Below are 22,792 nucleotides of genomic sequence, written 5' to 3'. Positions count from 1 at the left end.
TGGGAAGGCATACGTGTGAGGCACCTTCCTCCAATACTGCTTCAATAGCCTCGTTATTCCCTTCTGTGTCTTCTAGGTCCAGCATATCGGGATCTGATATGCTGGAGAAACAGGAGTAAGGAGAAGAGGTGTAGTGTTTTTGGGCCCTGGAAAAAGATAGATGTACTGAGGCTGTAATCTGTTTTAAGGAAATGTGGCACAGATTAGACGAATTCTGCTTGAGTCAAATGGGCTTTTTGTTACATGTCTAAAATAGAGCTAGAATCGAATGCTGAGACCGTGCAGCTCTGATTGATTTAGAAGAGCAATTCAAATTAGATTATAAATATCAAATACCTGTTTTACAGATCCCTATAAATATTAATTGATCATCAAATGTGTATGTTTTGTGCATTAATATGGTGTAGGCGCAGTCAAAGATGATTGACACTAGCTTTCATTTTGTTCAGACAGCATCTGTATCCAAGGCTCTTTTTTTTTTTTTTTTACTTTAAAGGTATTAGCAATTACATTAGATATATTTAATACCCATTTATTCTAAAACAAAGAACTTCTGTGGGTTTCTTAATGAATGCAGTCAATCAGCATACTATATCCCACCCCCATAGTGTTTAGCAATAGGAGGACATGGAGGAGGAGGGAGTGAGGGTAGTGTCATTTACTCTATAGTCACGTGGGCTGCTAATACAAGAAGAAAGAGCAAATGAAGAGCTTAGAAAGGGAACTGAAATTGAGCATGCTCCGTGGAGGACAGCAGCTAGGCTAAACAATCTCAACCTGCAGTGGGGACACAGAGAAGATAGGAGGGACAGCTGAAGACAGGATCAACTAGGTATGTTTCACTCTACACAAAACAAATGCTTTAGTGGCTTTGTGAGTATGCACACACTGTTATAGAACACGTAACAAGAGTTTTCTATAGTCTGGGTTTAACAATTCAGAAGTTCCGTATTACCTCTTGATTGATTTCAGGCTTTTTGCTGAGTTGTTCGTCCAGTTCCCTCTGCAACAGCACCAGCTGGGAACGGGCTTCAGCCAGCTCCTGCTGGAATTGGGACAGTTCTTCAGAGTGTTTATCATCCTGAGTCCTATAGGGTAAAACCATGGAAAACAATTACATTGAGCCTGCTGCAAAGATAAATCTTTATTAACATTTTATAAAAATAATATCTGTATGTAATCTTATGTCTAGGAATTCAGTTTATTTTAATTTTTTTTTATTTACTGTAAACATACATGAAGGTAAAAATAAGCATTTGTTTCACACCAGATATTCAATAAAACAGCACAAAAGCAAAGTGCAGTAATCATCTTGAACTGATTTAACAATAGTACATTCTGACTGGTGCCTATACAGTACCTTGTATAGCTTATATAATAATTACTATCAAGTTTTTTTTTTTAGGTCTTGCAAGAAGAAAAAATATTGTATTTTTGTACTCTTTGGTACATAAAATCCTTATTTTGGAGTCCATTGAGGGACACAGCTTCCATCCCTCATATGCCATCATTCTCTCTTTGGACTGATTGCTACAACTGAACAGGTGTGAGGTGGATGTGTTTATAAGCCTCAAAGGGGTCAATGTGCCCAATGTCAGTTTCTCCTGTAGGCAGCAGTATAACCCTAGGTTGCCTCTTTATCATCAAACTGTGTCCCTCAATTGACTTGGAGAAATAGATTTTATGATGAATACAAAAATCTTATTTCTGTATTGAACATTGAGGGACACAGCTTGATAAATACTAGGCAATCTAAGGAAGTCCAAAAGCAGTCAAATGAGGGTCAAGTTCACCCATACAACACAGGCAAACCAGCCCCCCAAAAGAAAAAAAACACAAGGGCATTAAATGGCTGCTACCATAACCATTTGATTAAAATCAGCATCCGCCAAAGCAGACACATTGATCTTGTAAAACTCAGAGAAACTCGCAGAAGAACAGGTCACAGCCATATCAAGGCCTGGTGATGAAAAGACCAAGAAAACACTCACAGGTGTGGACTTTAAAGGGGAATGAAGGGACTAGGTCTGTCATATCAAATACCTGTCAAATCCACTTAAGAGATGGTGGTTCTGGAACCTGGAGGACCACTTTCTGAAACTTCTGAAATACAGGATTACATGGAAATTTCTTTGGAAAATTTAGCCAGCAGCAGCCAGAGCAACATGGCTCCCACAAGTAGCAAGCTTCTAAAAAGGTAAATACACCACGGTCTGAGAATCGAAGAAAGGCGAGCTCCCATGTGGCTTGTTTGTAAAATTACAAAAAAGTATAAAGGAAACTCAGTAGTAAAAAGAAGGCTCTTAAAGTTCACCATTATAAAACAAAATGAATAAAAACACATTTTTTTGCAGTTAAAAAAAAAAAAGTAAAACATTGCACCCTCAATCAGCAGATTACAGGTGCATTCTCAGGCTCCTGCAGACTGTCAGCGTATCTGTCCACTCATATCTTGTATAGGCAGGCAGTTACACAATGACAGGAAAATTCAAACTACCCAGAGCACTCACTAGTGACCTGGTAGTTCACGGAGAACTAGCCGTCAGCCGCAAAGGCTGTCAATACTTGTAGTTCATTTACTCACAGACCTCTGTTAATGAATTACGTGACCGCGTTCTTTTCAAATTGTAACAGCAGGTGCAGGGAGAGAATTCTAGGCCCACAGGCACAATGGGGGCGGGGGGGCGTGGGGATCAGCGGGAGGCTGCAGGAGTGGAAACACTTTACATGTTCCACCCTAAAAACGTGTGTAACATATCCTTTAACCCTACCCAAAATGGCCTTGGTATAAAACAGAGAATAAAGCAGACAGGTCACTCACAACAGTGAGTCTTCAGACATAGGGACAGAAAGATTTCAGGTGGCCATAAATGGATAAAATTTCAAAGTAAATTTGTAAGGGAAATTCTAAGGAAAATTTGTATGAAACTTTTCAGAACATTCTCAAATCATTCAAATGTTGTTTAAGAGATTTTGTTTACTTTAAACATTTGATTTTAGAAAGACTGGACTTTATGAAACAAAAATCAGATACACTGTTAGAAATTTGTCCCTTTGAGAGATAAATTCCATCCTCTTTTAAATTTTCTCTTCACTGCAATCAAAAATAAATGTTGATTTGACCCACTATTGGTTAGAAAAACAAACCCTCTTAAAACAATATTTTCCAAAGAATCTTCATTCTAAATTCTACCCATCTATGGCGCGCTATCCACAGGTCTGGTTGCGATAACTTCATACGCAATAGGTAAGTCAATAAAGGCACTGGCCTGACCTAAAAGCAGCGTTCTGTGCCAATTGGAACACAGATGGATAGTTTTTGTCAACTGCAGGACATTCGCAGAGAAAGCACAAGTATACTTTATCAACTGGGAAACCTGAGCTCCCTGGATAACTGGAGAGACTTCCAGAGTTTACAATAACCGGGCTAAATTGCCAGAAGTCCATTAATTGTAGAACATTTTCCAATTTAAGAAAAAACTATACTGTAGCAGAAAGAAATAAAACGTCAATTTCTCCTGGGGCACTATACATAACTGCATAGATGTGAGGTGGGAGGGGTAAAACTATTAAGGTCGCTGGCCTTCATCAGTCTTCTATATGCCTAGTTTACATTTCTTCTGCAAGCGGCAGTATAACCCTGGGTTACCTAGTCATTGTGAAGCTGTGTACCTCAAAAGATGATAGACAAAGCAGATTTGTACTACATATGCCCTTAATGAGGGATATTAGTTTTAAATTACTTACTGTAATTTTTCAGCTTCAGCCTGAAGTGCCTGAATCATCTGTTCCTTTGCTTGAAGTTCCTTTTTCACCTCACTAAGCTCAAGTGCTGCAGCCCTGTAGTGCCTCCTGTTATGTGCAGCTTCAGCCTTGGTGCTAGCAACCTGCGAAAATAACATACCAATACGTTTGAAAAGAAGATACCGTATCTAAAAATCAACAGTGCTGTCCCATTTTAGGATGGAAATTCAGCTAATGAAGAGAATAACCAGTTAAAACTGAAATTACTTGGCTACTAATGACCCCTGTTTACTGGCACAGATGTATTTCCTATTCCTACTCCTGAGCACCAAGGCATTAACAGGGAAACTGCAGATTGCACCTAAAAGACCCAACTGCTGGAAAAATATGGCACGATAAAATAATTCTATTAACACCAACATATGAAGAAAATGTTCTGCTAGGCAATGTAACAGAGCTCTCTCCTAGCTTAAAGAGGTTGTAAACCCTCTCTTATAACTTGTACCTATAGGTAAGCATTTAATAAGGTTTACCTATAGGTACTGTAAATATCTCCTAAACTTGCACCGTTTAGTAGATATTTACTTTTAATGCAGCAGATGACGTCAGCCATGGAGAGCATCACCTCAACATTCTCCGTATACATTGACCATTTCCTGCAACCTCTGGCCCAAGGGCTGCAATCCTACATCAGAGATGGAATTCATTTGTTGGAACTCCTAGGGCCGTACAAATGGGATGACGCATACCATTAATGTTAGTTCACTATACACATCAATCCCACATGAGTATGGATTAGCAGCCCTGGATTACTTCCTATCGGAAGACCCAAATATGAATTTGCGTCAGGCGGAAATAGTCTTGGAGGCCACCCAATTCTGCCTTACATAATTATTTTGTTTTTGACAACCAGTTTTATCTACAAGTACAGGGCACAGCTATGGGAGCAAACTTTGCTCCCTCGTACGCTAACCTAGCTATGGGCTTTTTGGAATAAAAATACAATTTGGAATAACAACCCCTTTTTCAAGCATGTAATCTTTTTTGGGAGGTACATAGATATTATCATCATCTGGGAAGGCACTCCACTACAAGCCTTGGAGTTCGTAGCTTATTGTAATAATAATCCGTTTGGTTTGAGAGTTACACATGTATTTGATCCTTTCACCCTGACCTTCCTGGATCTAGAATTGTATCACAATGAGGGCACAATACATGCTAAAACCATTTCAAACCTACAGCTGGGAACTCATTTTTACATTACAAAAGTTGCCATTATCCAAAATGGACTCAGAACATCCCCTGAGGGCATTTCTGTCGCTTGAGACATAACTGTACCTCCCAACAGGACTATATGGAGCAAAGTACCATCATGCCAGACAAGCTTAGGGAAAAGGGGTATCCTGAATCTTTGATTCTCCAGTCCTACAACCATTTTTTGGAAGGAATTCCACCCAAGAAGTATTCCCCGCCACTTCCAGTCATGCCACCAACAATCCACCTCAGGATTGGAGATGTGGGTCATTGAACAAATGCCCAAGCATCTCTCTAAGGCAGAAAGATTCTTTAAATTATGTGAAAGGGAGACCTTTTGGATTTACTCGTTGGACTCTGTTGCCAGGAGGCCTCAATGAAGAATTGGAAGTCTCCACTATCTTGTAAATACCCTTGCTAATTACAATTAGTAGTATTGGACATACCTCTAAATATAATACTAATCCACCTTCACTTATCAGATCAAAGATATATATATATATATATATATATATATATATATATATATACACATATATACACACACATACATACACATATACACACACACACACATTTTTTTTTTTATCCATACTTTATATATATTTTTTATTCGTCAGTTTCCTTTCCCATGTTTTTGGTCTACTACCATACATGTGCACGGGGTGTGTGTGTATGTGTATGCATGCAAACAACCGTGTGTGTGCATGTATACATCTACATGTGCATCAGATTGTCACAGTTCCAATCTCATTAATTTCCATTCACTTTTCATTTACTATTTTTTTTTTTCCATACCTTTATAATTCATCCCTTCTTTTTTAATACTAAAAATTTTAGCACATCCAGGGAGAAAAGTGACAAGTGCAAGAGGAGAAGCTCGTCCATCAGCCGAGAAGCACCAGACCCACTGCCCAGGACTTTTATTCTCATTACAGGCCGTTTATTACACAAATTTGAGTGTATACATGTTTACAGTGCCTTGCGAAAGTATTTGGCCCCCTTGAACTTTTTGACATTTTGCCACATTTCAGGCTTCAAACATAAAGATATAAAACTGTAATTTTTTGTGAAGAATCAACAACAAGTGGGACACAATCATGAAGTGGAACGAAATTTATTGGATATTTCAAACTTTGTTAACAAATAAAGAACTGAAAAATTGGGCGTGCAAAATTATTCAGCCCCTTTACTTTCAGTGCAGCAAACTCTCTCCAGAAGTTCAGTGAGGATCTCTGAATGATCCAATGTTGACCTAAATGACTAATGATGATAAATAGAATCCACCTGTGTGTAATCAAGTCTCCATATAAATGCACCTGCACTGTGATAGTCTCAGAGGTCTGTTTAAAGCGCAGAGAGCATCATGAAGAGCAAGGAACACACCAGGCAGGTCCAAGATACTGTTGTGGAGAGGTTTAAAGCCGGATTTGGATACAAAAAGATTTCCCAAGCTTTAAACATCTCAAGGAGCACTGTGCAAGCGATAATATTGAAATGGAAGGAGTATCAGACCACTGCAAATCTACGAAGACCTGGCCATCCCTCTAAACTTTCAGCTCATACAAGGAGAAGACTGATCAGAGATGCAGCCAAGAGGCCCATGATCACTCTGGATGAACTGCAGAGATCTACAGCTGAGCTGAGTTGGGAGACTCTGTCCATAGGACAACAATCAGTCGTATACTGCAAAAATCTGGCCTTTATGGAAGAGTGGCAAGAAGAAAGCCATTTCTTAAAGATATCCATAAAAAGTGTCGTTTAAAGTTTGCCACAAGCCACCTGGGAGACACACCAAACATGTGGAAGAAGGTGCTCTGGTCAGGTGAAACCAAAATCAAACTTTTTGGCAACAATGCGTTATGTTTGGCCTAAAAGCAACACAGCTCATCACCCTCAACACACCATCCCCACTGTCAAACATGGTGGTGGCAGCATCATGGTTTGGGCCTGCTTTTCTTCAGCAGGGACAGGGAAGATGGTTAAAATTGATGGGAAGATGGATGGAGCTAAATACAGGACCATTCTGGAAGAAAATCTGATGGAGTCTGCAAAAGACCTGAGACTGGGACGGAGATTTGTCTTCCAACAAGACAATGATCCAAAACATAAAGCAAAATCTGCAATGGAATGGTTCACAAATAAACATATCCAGGTGTTAGAATGGCCAAGTCAAAGTCCAGACCTGAATCCGATCGAGAATCTGTGGAAAGAACTGAAAACTGCTGTTCACAAATGCTCTCCATCCAACCTCACTGAGCTCGAGCTGTTTTGCAAGGAGGAATGGGCAAAAATTTCAGTCTCTCAATGTGAAAAACTGATAGAGACATACCCCAAGCGACTTACAGGTGTAATCGCAGCAAAAGGTGGCGCTACAAAGTATTAACTTAAGGGGGCTGAATAATTTTGCATGCCCAATTTTTAAGTTTTTTATTTGTTAATAAAGTTTAAAATATCCAATAAATTTCATTCCACTTCATAATTGTGTGCCACTTGTTGTTGATTCTTTACAAAAAATTATAGTTTTATATCTTTACGTTTGAAGCCTGAAATGTGGCAAAAGGTTGAAAAGTTCAAGGGGGCCGAATACTTTCGCAAGGCACTGTATATGCCATAATACATTTTTTTAAAAGGTCTACACTTAGAGGCACCTCTGTACTTTCTTTACCTCTGTATGGCTGCCTCTGATACAAGTGAACTTCATCTTACGGTGTCCCCCACACGGCAGGACACTACATGTTTCAATACACTGTACACAACCCATGAACTAGCGCCAATCTCGGTTGTTATTGTTGATGACGTCATCGGCGCATATGCTCTAAAGGAATGGCCACCCGTGCCGCTCCTTCAGAGCCCTGTGCTGTGAACGGCAGCTCCCGCGCATGCGCAGGAGTGATGTCATTGCGCCTCCAGCCAATCAGATGGCCGGAGGAGGTGAACCAGGAAACAGGACAGCCGAACATGTTGGCTGTGTCCCTGCTGAGCAGGCGGCACTGCGGGGGATTTGTTCTAAGGTAAGTATTTCATAATGAGCTAGTATGCGATGCATACTAGCTCAATACACCTTTGTCTTACAGGGTTTTTTTGGGGGGTTTACAACCTCTTTAATTCTATAACATTAATCACAATTAAAAGTTCAGAATTATTGGATCACTGGCAAGGAGACATTGTTTTCTTAACTGGTAAAGAATGAAAAAATGGTTTAAATCTATTAGGAAACCGCGATATCCCCCAGAGGTCAAGTTATGCAAATTTAATATTTGTACAACATCCAAATTCTAGAGTGTTTCTTACAGAATCTGCAGATAAGACACTTCGGAGATCGCGTCACAATTTTTACATTAAAGCAAATAAACCAGATTCACCCATGGCCCGCATGCTGGCGTCACTCCATAAACCATTTAAGCCCATACATCTTAAAATCTCGAGAGATACATTTTCCAGCAACTCCATAAAAACTCTTAAGAAATTTAAAACACATCTAGCTACTCTATATTTATCTGAAAACAATTTGAATTTTTCTGCGGTAAAACCGACTCTTTCTCAGTCTCAGATGGAATTTATGGAAAAATCAATAACACCAGATGAAGTGTCCCAAGTTATAAAAATCACTAAAATTAAATAAAAGACCAGGCCCTGATGGTTTTTTCCGATTCCCTTTCGCCTATCCTAGCTAATGCTTTCAATACACTTCTTAATGGTGAATCCTTTAAACAGGAAACTTTAACAGCAATCATCTGTATGCTCCCGAAGCCTCAAACTGATGACACGATTTGGTCGAACTATCGACCCATTTCCTTATTAAATTTAGATATTAAAATTTTAGCCAAAATTATAGCTTCCAGACTAAATAACGTCATAGGACAACTCATTCATAGAGAATGAGATCAAGTAGTTTCATACCTATTCGCCAAGCTACTGACAACATCAGACGTGCAACTCTGTTATCTCATATGGCTAAAACACGCCGCATCCCCTCGTGCTTCCTATCACTAGACATTAAAAAAGCATTTGATACCATATCCTGGCCATATATGCAATATACTCTTAGTAAATGGGGTTTTGGCCCAAATTGTTTAAAATGGATCTCTGCGCTTTATAATAAACCTAAAGCATATATTAAATACGCAGGCTATAAATCAGACTTGTTTAACATAGAGAGAGGCACGCGTCAGGGGTGCCCTCTCTCCCCTCTCTTATTTGCCCTTCTCATAGAACCTCTAGCACACAGTATTAGAAGTAATCCCTCAATTTCTGGTATAGAACTAGGTGGTCACCATCATAAGTTGTGTTTATTTGCAGATGACATTCTTCTTTTTCTATCATCTCCCCATATATCAGCCCCTAATCTCATTGCTAAACTTAATAAATTCGCTGCTATTTCAGGACTAAATATAAATTTTAAAAAATCCACAGCCCTTAATATCTCATTGAGTGAATCGGAGTTAAATTTAGCGCAGAATGCGTTACCTTTTTTAGGGTCTTTGAAGCACATTCCATATTTGGGTATAAAATTTACTCCCAACCATTCTGATCTTTATGCAGCCAACTTTACTCCATTATTGAAAAGAGTTACTGAACTACTGACGAAATGGGCATCCCTTCCATTGTCGTGGTTTGGGAAGATAAATGCAATCAAAATGGTTATTCTATCCAAATTTTTATATTTTCTTAGGGTCCTGCCAATTCATATACCTGCACATTTTCTTTGAATCTTACAACGTAAAATAATTAAATTCACCTGCGGTTCAAAGAAAAATGGATTTTTGTAAAATCCTTTTCTCTTAAGCTCATTGACAGACGTAGTCCTCCTTGATTAATATCAACTTGGGTTATACTGCCCTCTACAGGAGTAGGACTAGACAGGAAAGAAAACGTTCTGGCCACACCTTAGGGGCAGTCCCAGAGGGTATATCCTCTCTCTCTCTGCTACAGCAAATCAGTTATGTCACAAAGCAGTGTTTAGAGAATTTAACCCAACCCAACTCCAAAACAGAGGGGCGGGTACTACGTCTGTCAATAAGCTTAAGAGAAAAGGATTTTACGGTAAGATCTTACAAAAATCCATTTTTCTCTGTCGCTCATTGACAGACGTAGTCCTCCTTGATTAATATCAACTCGGGACGTCCCAAAGCAGTACCACAAATGAGGGGTGGGAAAATGGAAATCAAAATCCAATCTAGAAGGCCCAACCGGTGCCAACTAGAAGTTTTAAAGGCTCTTCAATCAAAGGATGAGACTCAACTGAAATTCCAATGGAAAAAAACCCTCGAGGTAGACCACCGGTCTCCTCAAATTGCGGCCTGCAAAACCTTGCGGCCAAATGAGGCATCCGCCGATGCCATCACATCAACTTTATAAAATTTTGTAAAGGTATGCACCGACGACCAGGTGGCCGCCTTGTACACCTGGACCACTGACGCCTGATGGCGGTAGGCCCAGGAAGTACTGAGCGCTCGAGTGGAGTGCGCCTTAACAGGGAACGGAGGATTCCGACCCTTAATAGAATAAGCCTGTACCACCGTCTGTCTAATCCATTTGGAGATAGTCGCGGCAGATGCAGGCAACCCCTTTCTGGGGCCATCCGTGATCACAAAAAGTGAATCCGTCTTACGGAATGATTCCGTAGCCTTCAGGTATACCCTGATTGCCCAAACCACATCCAAGGAATGCAACGCATATTCCCGAGGATGATTGGGCTGAGGACACAAGGAAGGTAGCACAATATCTTCATTCAGATGAAAGTCTGAAACCACCTTAGGAAGAAAGGATGGCTTCGGATGAAGAACTACCTTATCCCTATGAACCACTAGATATGGGGAATGGCATGATAATGCAGCCAGTTCTGACACCCTGCGTGCAGAAGTGATAGCCACCAAGAAGGCCACCTTCTGGGATAATGTAAGCAAGGGAATCTCTCTGATATTTTCAAAGTGAGGTTTCTGTAGAACCGACAAAACCAAATTAAGATCCCAGGGCGGTAAGGGCGCGCGGACTGGCGGAGCCAAGTGCCGCACCCCCTGGATGAAATTCCGCACCAAGGAATGAGTAGCCAAAGGCTTCTGAAAGAAGATTGCTAATGCTGAAACCTGACCCTTGATAGTGCTCAAGGATAGTTTCTGCTCAACCCCCTTTTGCAGAAAAGCCAAGATTCGGGTCACCGAATCGGTACATGGGGGAAATCCCAAAGATTCACACCATGCGATAGAAGTCTTCCATGTGCGATAATAGACTTTGCTGGAAGTCGCTTTCCTTGCTTTAATTAGAGTAGGAATAACTGAAGCTGACAACCCTCTGTCCTTCAGTACCTGGGTCTCAATGGCCAGGCCATTAAAACCAGCGACTGTAAAGCACGATGGAAGATTGGTCCTTGAGACCGCAGATCCTCCCTGAGAAGAAGTCTCCAAGGAGCGTTTGTGACTAGCATGTCCAAGTCGGCCTGACCGGCTTGACGAGGCTAGCCTAGAATTTCCAGGATAACTGGAGTTCCCTCCATCTCTATCCTGCGGAGAAATCTCAGCAGCAATCTGAGAGGAGGGAAGACATATAGTAGCAGACACTGCCTTTACAGGCCGTTCAGCGCGCCTGCTGCGTCCGCTAGAGGATCGCGGGCGCGCGTTACCAACCTCCGTGCCTTCCTGTTGAGATGATATGCCAACAGATCCACCTCCGGGATGCTCTGATGAAGACACAGATGGTGAAATCCTTGGTGATCGACCTAAGTCATCACCCTGATATTGTCTGACTGGATCCGAACCAGGCTGCCCTAGAGCTGCTTGGTCCAGGCAATCCGACAAAGTCTGATCGCTCTCTGTTCCCACACATTTATCAGAAACTTGATTCCTATCAGGAGTGATGATTTCTCCTGGTTGAGCATTAGAGACCGAAGTCACCCGGCTAGAGGCTCCTTGGTCCGCTTGCTCAACCGGATCCGATTCCTGGAGGGAACTGAGAATGATCCTTGGAAAAGGTAAAGAAAATGATCTGTTCAAGGAACGGGAATTATCGCTCCCTGTAGCACCTAAATGTTGGAAGGGAAGAATCGCACCGGTAGCAGTGATCGACACTCGATCTTGTATCCTGATCGTATGATCTCCTGAACCCCTTAGTCCGGGATTCAGGAAAGTACTAGATCTGAACACCGGTGAAGACGTCCCCCCACCCCTAAGCCGGGTGGGGGCGCACCTTCAAGCTGTATTAGCTTTGACTTCAGGTTTGGCTGAGTCGGCCTTTTGTTTGCCCGACCAGCGCCTCTTGAACCCTCCTAGAGGGGCTTTGCCTTTCCCGCTCGCCCCAGCGGAGCGAACAAACCCTTTATGAGCGGCAAAGAAAGGTCCACGCTTGTTACGAGGTCCTTTAGCTTTAGCAGCCTGCGGCAAAAAAGTGCTCTTGCCCCCAGTGACATCCTTAATGATTTCATCTAGGGTGGCCCCAAATAGGCGATTCCCCTGAAAGGGGAGATTCGCCAAGGCTTTTTTGTAACCTAGATCCGCAGACCAGCACTTTAACCACAGCACACGTCTGAGGACTACCGCTGACATCGATGCATGCCCTAACAAGGGGGTGGCATCCAGGGCTGCGTCACAGACGAACTGCAGTCCTCAAGTCTTAAGGTTTCCCGGACCGCCACAACTAGTGCGTCCACCAATGCTGCTTCTTGTGCTATGGCGGAGGCAGGAACGTCCTCCTCACTGTCTGAGGGAACTTTACCTGAGACAACAGCCCCTGCAGAGGGACCTGCAGCTGCAATGACCATCTCAGAATCTGAATCTGAAGTATCAATGAAATAGGGGTAGGCGGGGGTCGCTTTCTCCCCCGTCCCTGACAGGCCATCTCCACCCGGGATACCAAAGACTCCAAAACTGCTGTAAATGCATCAATATTCTGTGAACTGGAGGGTCCTGTGGCCACCTCGAGGGGATCAGGTGGGGGCACCTGTGTGGCAGGGTCCATGATTATTCCAGCACTTGCCGGAAAAAAATGATTTGCAAAAATAAAACTTTTTTTTTTTTTTTCTTTAGACCCCCAGCGCCACAGCGCCCCTTAGTGTTACCTGCTTTAGGACCCCTACAGAGAGAGAGAGACCCCAAGGCTCCCCACTTGATGCTCAGAAGTTTCAATACAACCTGTTCCAGCACTGTCTATTACAGACAGGAAGTCTTTGGCTTGCTTTCCCGGGTAAAAGGAGGCGACTCCGCCCCTTTACACGCCTTCCGGCGCCTCCCCATAGCTCCTCAAGGTGTTTGGTCACCTCAAACATGGCCGCCCCCATGCTGGAGACACGAGGCTACGCCAATATGGCGGCCTTGTGCGATCTGCAAAACAATGGCGGCGGCCTGTGTAGGATAGCGGCGGCTAGCAGCGGCCTGCGGGAAGTATGTATTCGGCCTGGCGGCCTGCGGGAGTGCCTTGGCCCCACAAACTTCACCATGAATGGTGAAAAAGCCTGGCCGGCGGTATAGGACCCTGGTGGGCCGCATGCGGTCCGTGGGCCGTCGGGAGCTGTGCAGCCCGTGTAAGTGACCGGTTGCTGGAGGAATGGCGATCTGGACTGCAGTAACTCAGGCTGTGTACACACTCTGACAGGTAGGATACCTTTTACTTCAATAGTAATGCCCTTTTAGTACTGCCACTGACTTCAGTCACCTTTACAGTCTTACAATGACTCTAGATTGTCAGCTCCCAAACCAAGCCTCCTGGTTTCTATTCACAAACAATCACACTCAAATTGGGGGATCTGTGACCTGTAATAGGATAGAGGGGAGACCCATCCTACCATCCCAGAGAGGGGCCCGCGTCCCCACAAACCCGACAGGGGGGGGAGAGGGGGAACATTCTACTCACCATACCGGAACCAGGCGGGCGCCAACTCCTGACAGAACCCCTTTCCACCGGGGTGGGGGGGCTGTCGACCAATACGGACGCCGTGACTCTGTTGGTCATTGGCGTCCAGGCGAGACGTTTAACTCGCAGGGTCAGTCCCCGTCCAGTGGGACTATGTCGCGGCCGACCCAGCGCGGAGCTATGGCCTGCACGCGCTCGTAGGCTGAACTGGGGTGACCACTGGATCTCAACATCCAGCCCGTCGCCCAGTTCAGCTTTCTTGCTTGAAGATCTCACAGGAACACTGGAGAAAAAAGCTGTCTAAAAAAATCTTTCTAAGAAAAAAATCCTGCCAGGACCGAAGATCCTAGCAAGGCATCTAGGTCCTTACTCCTAACTAGACAGAAAAAAAATGATTTGCTGTAGCAGAGAGAGAGAGGATATACCCTCTGGGACTGCCCCTAAGGTGTGGCCAGAATGTTTTCTTTCCTGTCTAGTCCTACTCCTGTAGAGGGCAGTATAACCCGAGTTGATATTAATCAAGGAGGACTACGTCTGTCAATGAGCGACAGAGAAACCTAGATTGCCCGAATCCACATTGATTCTCCCCAAAACAAGGGGTGGACTGGGTCTCCCCAATTTTGCCACATATTACAAAGCTGCGCAATTGGCAGAATTAACTAAGTATCATGCCACTACTGAAATTCCCTTATGGGTTACGGTAGAATCTATTGAATGTGACCCCATCTCAATTTCCAATCTCTTATGATTACAACCATCAGATCAAAAACATATTACTAATCCAATTACCAAGCATTCTCTCTCTTTATGGGATAGACTAAAGACTAATTATAATTTACAGTCTACACACAATCCACTACAATCTTTTCTGAGAAATCCAGCCTTTTATCCGGCTTGGGAATTCCCAAATTCATTTCGGGCATGGTCTAGGTCAGGCCTGTCAAGGCTATTTAATCTGGTCTCTAGCTCTTCTATCTTAAGTTTTCCTGAACTTTGTGAATCACATCATTTACCACATTCAGAATGGTCTGAAATCTGGTCTGTAACGAAATCTTCTTCTTCAAATATTATCGCAATTGAATCATCATACAAGGTTCTTTCACGATGGTACTTGGTACCAGCTAGAATCGCCAAGTTTACACCAAACTATCCGGCCTTTTGTTTTAGAGGTTGTACGGAAATAGGTACACATGTTCATATATGGTGGAATTGCTCAATTGCTACAGTTTTTTGGAAAGAAATATTCTCTCTAGCATCTAAAATGTTTGAAATAGATATTACTCCAGATCCAGTGATTTCCATTTTAAATTTAAAATCTGCATGCCTGACACGAAAACAATTCAAATTATTCCTTCAGCTTCTTAATGCCGCTAAACAAACCATAGTTTGCCAAAAGTTTGGAAGACTACAACTTTGAATCTTGTAGAAGTTAAACATAGGATGAATAATGCATTATTACATGCAAAAATGGAAGCCATGGATTGCGATAAATTTAGTACTTTTATAAGCATTTGGGACCCTTGGATTAAACATGGCCTATCACCGGGTTTTGAGGAACAGGTTCTGAATGCTTGATAGTTAAGACTTATATTTTATTTACTTTGTATTAACTTTTGTGGTACAAGTTCTATTCTCGATGCCCTCTCCTTTACCCACTTTACCCTACCCACACCCTGCTGACTTCTTCCTTTTCCCTCCCCCCCCCCCCCCCACAGCCATGTTCTGAATAGCTTCTCAAAATCTTAATATCTCAGAATATCATATTAATAATTCTACCTTTTTCTTTTGTTCCTTCCTTTTGTGCAAACTTCACTATACAGTATAACATTTATAATACTTATGTAACAATAACAGTATTTCTACTTCTGTTTTTGTTTTGTAACTTGCTTTATGGCTGTTTTATAAGACTCAATAAAAGTATGGAACGAGAAATATGATCGTATTCATGAACAAGGTATCTCAATACTACAGATCTATGCAAAATGATTGGTCATTTTCAACCCGGACAACTCAATTTGATCAAATCTGATCTAAACAGAGCAAAAAATAAAGTTATGACTATTTGATTGTTTGCAGATTCAATTGCTTTAAACAAATCTATGATCTTGGGGTGGGGAGCAGTGGCGGCCGGCCCATAGGGGGCGCAGGGGCGCCGCCCCCCCCCCCAAAAAAAAAGAAAAAGAAATAAAAAAGATTTAAAAAAAAAAAAAAAAAATTTTTGCCCACAAGGGGCGCCCGTCTCATTGGTGCCTATGGGGGTGGGGTTTTCCACCCGCAGAGGCGCCGATAGACGGCCTTCTGGGGCGTAACTGTAGCGCAGAGCTCTGCGCTCCACCACCCCTCTTTCGGCGTCCGCCGCATTGGTGCCGATGGGGGTGGGGTTTTCCACCAGCAGAGGCGCCAATTGGCGGCCTTCTGGGGCGTAACTGTAGCGCAGAAAAATGCGCTACACCACACCCTTTTGTGATGTCTTGGATCATGATTGGTCCAGACTCCAGCCTGGACCAATCATGATTCAGGACATCCATGGTGACCTCGTTGGGGGCGGTGCCGGTGCGTGCATCAGTCACTCACCGTCACCGCCCGGTCACTTTCCCGCCGCAGCCCGCGAAGAAGAGGAGTCGCGAGGAGGGGAGAAGCCGCCGCCAGGAGCCGAGCAGAAGAGGACGGACATCAGAGTCGCGAGGAGGGGAGAAGCCGCCGCCGGGAGCCGAGCCGTCGCCAGGTAAGTGCCTATTCCACCACCTGCGCCATGCCTGTGCCATGCCTATTCCACCACCTGCGCCATGACCTTACCACCACCTGTGCCATGACCTTACCACCACCTGTGCCATGCCTGTACCATCTGTGCCATGCCTATTCCACCACCTGTGCCATGCCTGTACCATGCCTATTCCACCACCTGCGCCATGCCTGTGCCATGCCCATTCCACCACCAGCGCCATGCCTGTGCCATGCCTATTCCACCACCTGCGCCATGCCTGTGCCATGCCTATTCCACCACCTGCGCCATGCCTGTGCCATGCCTATTCCACCACCTGCGCCATGCCTGTACCATCTGTGCCATGCCTATTCCACCACCTGTGCCATGACCTTACCATCACCTGTGCCATGACCTTACCATCACCTGTGCCATGACCTTACCATCACCTGTGCCATGCCTGTACCATCTGTGCCATGCCTATTCCACCACCTGCGCCATGCCTGTGCCATGCCTATTCCACCACCTGCGCCATGCCTGTGCCATGCCTATTCCACCACCTGCGCCATGCCTGTGCCATGCCTATTCCACCACCTGCGCCATGCCTGTACCATCTGTGCCATGCCTATTCCACCACCTGTGCCATGACCTTACCATCACCTGTGCCATGACCTTACCATCACCTGTGCCATGACCTTACCATCACCTGTGCCATGCCTGTACCATCTGTGCCATGCCTATTCCACCACCTGCGCCATGCCTGTGCCATGCCTATTCCACCACCTGCGCCATGCCTGTGCCATGCCTATTCCACCACCTGCGCCATGCCTGTACCATCTGTGCCATGCCTATTCCACCACCTGTGCCATGACCTTACCATCACCTGTGCCATGCCTGTACCATCTGTGCCATGCCTATTTCACCACCTGTGCCATGCCTGTACCATCTGTGCCATGCCTATTCCACCACCTGCGCCATGCCTGTGCCATGCCCATTCCACCACCAGCGCCATGCCTGTGCCATGCCTATTCCACCACCTGCGCCATGCCTGTGCCATGCCTATTCCACCACCTGCGCCATGCCTGTACCATCTGTGCCATGCCTATTCCACCACCTGTGCCATGACCTTACCATCACCTGTGCCATGACCTTACCATCACCTGTGCCATGCCTGTACCATCTGTGCCATGCCTATTCCACCACCTGCGCCATGCCTGTGCCATGCCTATTCCACCACCTGCGCCATGCCTATTCCACCACCTGCGCCATGCCTGTGCCATGCCTATTCCACCACCTGCGCCATGCCTGTACCATCTGTGCCATGCCTATTCCACCACCTGTGCTATGACCTTACCACCACCTGTGCCATGACCTTACCATCACCTGTGCCATGACCTTACCATGACCTGTGCCATGCCTGTACCATCTGTGCCATGCCTATTCCACCACCTGTGCCATGCCTATTCCACCACCTGCGCCATGCCTGTGCCATGCCCATTCCACCACCAGCGCCATGCCTGTGCCATGCCTATTCCACCACCTGCGCCATGCCTGTGCCATGCCTATTCCACCACCTGCGCCATGCCTGTACCATCTGTGCCATGCCTATTCCACCACCTGTGCCATGACCTTACCATCACCTGTGCCATGACCTTACCATCACCTGTGCCATGCCTGTACCATCTGTGCCATGCCTATTCCACCACCTGCGCCATGCCTGTGCCATGCCTATTCCACCACCTGCGCCATGCCTGTGCCATGCCTATTCCACCACCTGCGCCATGCCTGTACCATCTGTGCCATGCCTATTCCACCACCTGTGCCATGACCTTACCACCACCTGTGCCATGACCTTACCATCACATGTGCCATGCCTGTACCATCTGTGCCATGCCTGTACCATCTGTGCCATGCCTATTCCACCACCTGCGCCATGCCTGTGCCATGCCCATTCCACCACCAGCGCCATGCCTGTGCCATGCCTATTCCACCACCTGCGCCATGCCTGTGCCATGCCTATTCCACCACCTGTGCCATGACCTTACCATCACCTGTGCCATGCCTATTCCATCACCTGTGCCATGCCTGTACCATCTGTGCCATGCCTATTCCATCACCTGCGCCATGCCTGTACCATCTGCGCCATGCCTATTCCACCACCTGTGCCATGCCTGTACCATCTGTGCCATGCCTATTCCACCACCTGCGCCATGCCTGTGCCATGCCTATTCCACCACCTGCGCCATGCCTGTACCATCTGTGCCATGCCTATTCCATCACCTGTGCCAAGCCTGTGCCATGCCTATTCCACCACCTGTGCCATGCCTGTACCATCTGTGCCATGCCTATTCCACCACCTGCGCCATGCCTGTGCCATGCCTATTCCACCACCTGCGCCATGCCTGTACCATCTGTGCCATGCCTATTACATCACCTGTGCCATGCCTGTGCCATGCCTATTCCACCACCTGCGCCATGCCTGTACCATCTGTGCCATGCCTATTCCATCACCTGTGCCAAGCCTGTGCCATGCCTATTCCACCACCTGTGCCATGCCTGTACCATCTGTGCCATGCCTATTCCACCACCTGCGCCATGCCTGTGCCATGCCTATTCCACCACCTGCGCCATGCCTGTACCATCTGTGCCATGCCTATTACATCACCTGTGCCATGCCTGTGCCATGCCTATTCCACCACCTGCGCCATGCCTGTACCATCTGTGCCATGCCTATTCCACCACCTGTGCCATGACCTTACCATCACCTGTGCCATGACCTTACCATCACCTGTGCCATGCCTGTACCATCTGTGCCATGCCTATTCCATCACCTGCGCCATGCCTGTACCATCTGCGGCATGCCTATTCCATCACCTGTGCCATGCCTATTCCATCACCTGTGCCATGCCTATTCAATCACCTGCGCCATGCCTGTACCATCTGTGCCATGCCTATTCCACCACCTGTGCCATGACCTTACCATCACCTGTGCCATGCCTATTCCATCACCTGTGCCATGCCTGTAACATCTGTGCCATGCCTATTCCATCACCTGCGCCATGCCTGTACCATCTGCGGCATGCCTATTCCACCACCTGTGCCATGCCTGTACCATCTGTGCCATGCCTATTCCACCACCTGCGCCATGCCTGTGCCATGCCTATTCCACCACCTGCGCCATGCCTGTACCATCTGTGCCATGCCTATTCCATCACCTGTGCCATGCCTATTCCACCACCTGCGCCATGCCTGTACCATCTGTGCCATGCCTATTCCATCACCTGTGCCATGCCTATTCCACCACCTGCGCCATGCCTGTACCATCTGTGCCATGCCTATTCCACCACCTGTGCCATGACCTTACCATCACCTGTGCCATGCCTGTACCATCTGTGCCATGCCTATTCCACCACCTGTGCCATGGCCTTACCATCACCTGTGCCATGCCTATTCCATCACCTGCCCCATGCCTGTACCATCTGTGCCATGCCTATTCCACCACCTGTGCCATGACCTTACCATCACCTGTGCCATGCCTGTACCATCTGTGCCATGCCTATTCCACCACCTGTGCCATGACCTTACCATCACCTGTGCCATGCCTATTCCATCACCTGCGCCATGCCTGTACCATCTGTGCCATGCCTATTCCACCACCTGTGCCATGACCTTACCATCACCTGTGCCATGCCTATTCCATCACCTGTGTCATACCTATTCCACCACCTGTGCCATGACCTTACCATCACCTGTGCCATGCCTATTCCATCACCTGTGCCATGCCTATTCCATCACCTGCGCCATGCCTGTACCATCTGTGCCATGCCAATTCCACCACCTGTGCCATGACCTTACCATCACCTGTGCCATGCCTATTCCATCACCTGTGCCATGCCTGTACCATCTGTTCCATGCCTATTCCATCACCTGCGCCATGCCTGTACCATCTGTGCCATGCCTATTCCACCACCTGTGCCATGACCTTACCATCACCTGTGCCATGCCTATTCCATCACCTGTGCCATGCCTGTACCATCTGTTCCATGCCTATTCCATCACCTGCGCCATGCCTGTACCATCTGTGCCATGCCTATTCCACCACCTGTGCCATGCCTGTACCATCTGTGCCATGCCTATTCCATCACCTGTGCCATGCCTATACCATCTGTGCCATGCCTATTCCACCACCTGCGCCATGCCTGTGCCATGCCTATTCCACCACCTGTGCCATGCCTGTACCATCTGTGCCATGCCTATTCCACCACCTGTGCCATGCCTGTACCATCTGTGCCATGCCTATTCCATCACCTGTGCCATGCCTATACCATCTGTGCCATGCCTATTCCATCACCTGTGCCATGCCTGTACCATCTGTGCCCTGCCTGTACCATCACCTGTGCCATGCCTGTACCATCACCTGTGCCATGCCTGTACCATCTGTGCCATGCCTATTCCATCACCTGTGCCATGCCTATACCATCTGTGCCATGCCTATTCCATCACCTGTGCCATGCCTGTACCATCACCTGTGCAATGCCTGTACCATCACCTGTGCAATGCCTATTTCATCACCTGTGCCATGCCTGTACCATCACCTGTGCCATGCCTGTACCATCTGTGCCATGCCTATTCCATCACCTGTGCCATGCCTATTCCATCACCTGTGCCATGCCTGTACCATCACCTGTGCAATGCCTATTCCATCACCTGCGCCATGCCTATACCATCACCTGTGCCATGCCTATACCATCACCTGTGCCATGCCTATTCTACCACCTGTTCAATGCCTATACCATCTGTGCCATGCCTATTCCATCACCTGTGCCATGCCTGTACCATCTGTGCCATGCCTATACCATCACATGTGCCATGCCTGTACCATGACCTCAAAGTCATGCAATTTTTTTACCTTGTTTTTTGCCGCGAAGCAATACCTATTACATTTTTGTTTTTGCGCCCCCCCAAAAATTTTGAGCACCAGCCGCCACTGGTGGGGAGCATATGTGGCCACCACTGGACTAGACTAACTTAAAGTGTAACTCAAGCTTTTGTTACACTTTACATAGTTCATTTGGGTCTAGGTGACCCAAACAAACTAAGCCCCTCACTAAGATGTGTGGCCACTGGGTGTGCTGTATAAACGCAGCTATATACAGCACTGTGTTCTTGGTTTGAGCCAAGACTTCCTGTCTCATACCGGAAACACAAATAGCGGCGCTCGGCCATTCATAGAAAGCGATGTATTCTCGCAATGAAAACAAAGCTACCTCTAATTGGCAGTCGGAGAGGTGGGCTGATAAGGTCACAACCTCTGACTTAGCCGATCAGAGGAAGTTTTGTATTTATTGCTTGAATACATCACTTTCTATGAATGGCTGAGCGCCGCTCAGATAGACTCTACTGTATTCCAGGTATGAGACAGAAAGGTCTCGGCTCGCACCTGGAACACAGTGCTGTATGCAGCCTCATCTTCATACAGTTTACACCGCACATCCAGTGGGCTCACATGTTAGTGAGGGACATAGTTCGTTTGGGCCAGCTTGAACCAAATGAACTATGTAAAGTGCAACAAAAGCTGGAGTTCAGCCTTAAAGTGAATTTCTGCTCTGTTAGGCCTCATTCACACGGGAAAATTTTGCAGCTGCTTCTAGGGGCATCAGACATTTTTTTCCTGCCTCTAAACCCAGATAAATGATTATCCTGGACAATTAAATAAATTCATGTTCAAGCAAGCCTTAATGCGTTACTTTTACAAGCGTCAGGCTTTTTTTTTTTGCCAAAACATTGCTGCCAGGAGTAAAGGCTTTTAGGAGAGTTTCCTAAACATTCTGTGTGCATGAGGCCTTACATTTACACTTAGCTAGCTCTTTGTACTGTTAATTGAACAAACCTGAGAGTTGGAAAATAAAATTAATGTCGATACCCAAACCTTTTTTTTCAGCTGTGCATAGAGTAGAGAAGGTAAAACCCCTGTCAGTTTATTTTTTGTTGTGTACCATTGGGGAGATCTCCCTTCCAGTCATGGACACAGAACAGAAAGTGAGAGCAAATCTGTGCAAAGTAATGGGAAATTCTTAGACCAGCAATTCTCAACTAGGGTTCCATGGAACCCAGGGGATCCTTGAGATGTGGCTGATTGACCTGAATAATGCATGGTGTGGCATTCTGACCAACACTGTAAGGGGGGCATTGCTTCCACTTGCCACCAATGTAAGGGGCATTTTTACCACTGATCACCGATGAATTTGT

At 45.8% G+C, this 22,792-nt stretch overlaps 1 protein-coding gene across 2 annotated transcripts in view; it reads right to left on the bottom strand.

Annotated features, from left to right (window-relative positions):
• Positions 1 to 22,792, bottom strand: part of GOLGA3 (golgin A3) — a 147,837-nt gene that overhangs the window by 15,571 nt on the left and 109,474 nt on the right. For both annotated transcript variants that reach the window (XM_082260173.1, XM_082260174.1), the window contains exons 19-20: positions 3,748 to 3,887; positions 956 to 1,088 (exon numbers count right to left, since the gene is read on the bottom strand). In XM_082260173.1, the coding sequence (XP_082116299.1) occupies positions 956 to 1,088; positions 3,748 to 3,887 (273 nt within the window). The remainder of the gene's footprint in view (positions 1 to 955; positions 1,089 to 3,747; positions 3,888 to 22,792) is intronic.

Source organism: Pelophylax lessonae, assembly GCF_965119305.1.
Source record: "Pelophylax lessonae genome assembly, chromosome: 1".
Taxonomy (NCBI): domain Eukaryota; kingdom Metazoa; phylum Chordata; class Amphibia; order Anura; family Ranidae; genus Pelophylax; species Pelophylax lessonae.
This window is presented reverse-complemented; position numbering and strand designations above follow the sequence as displayed.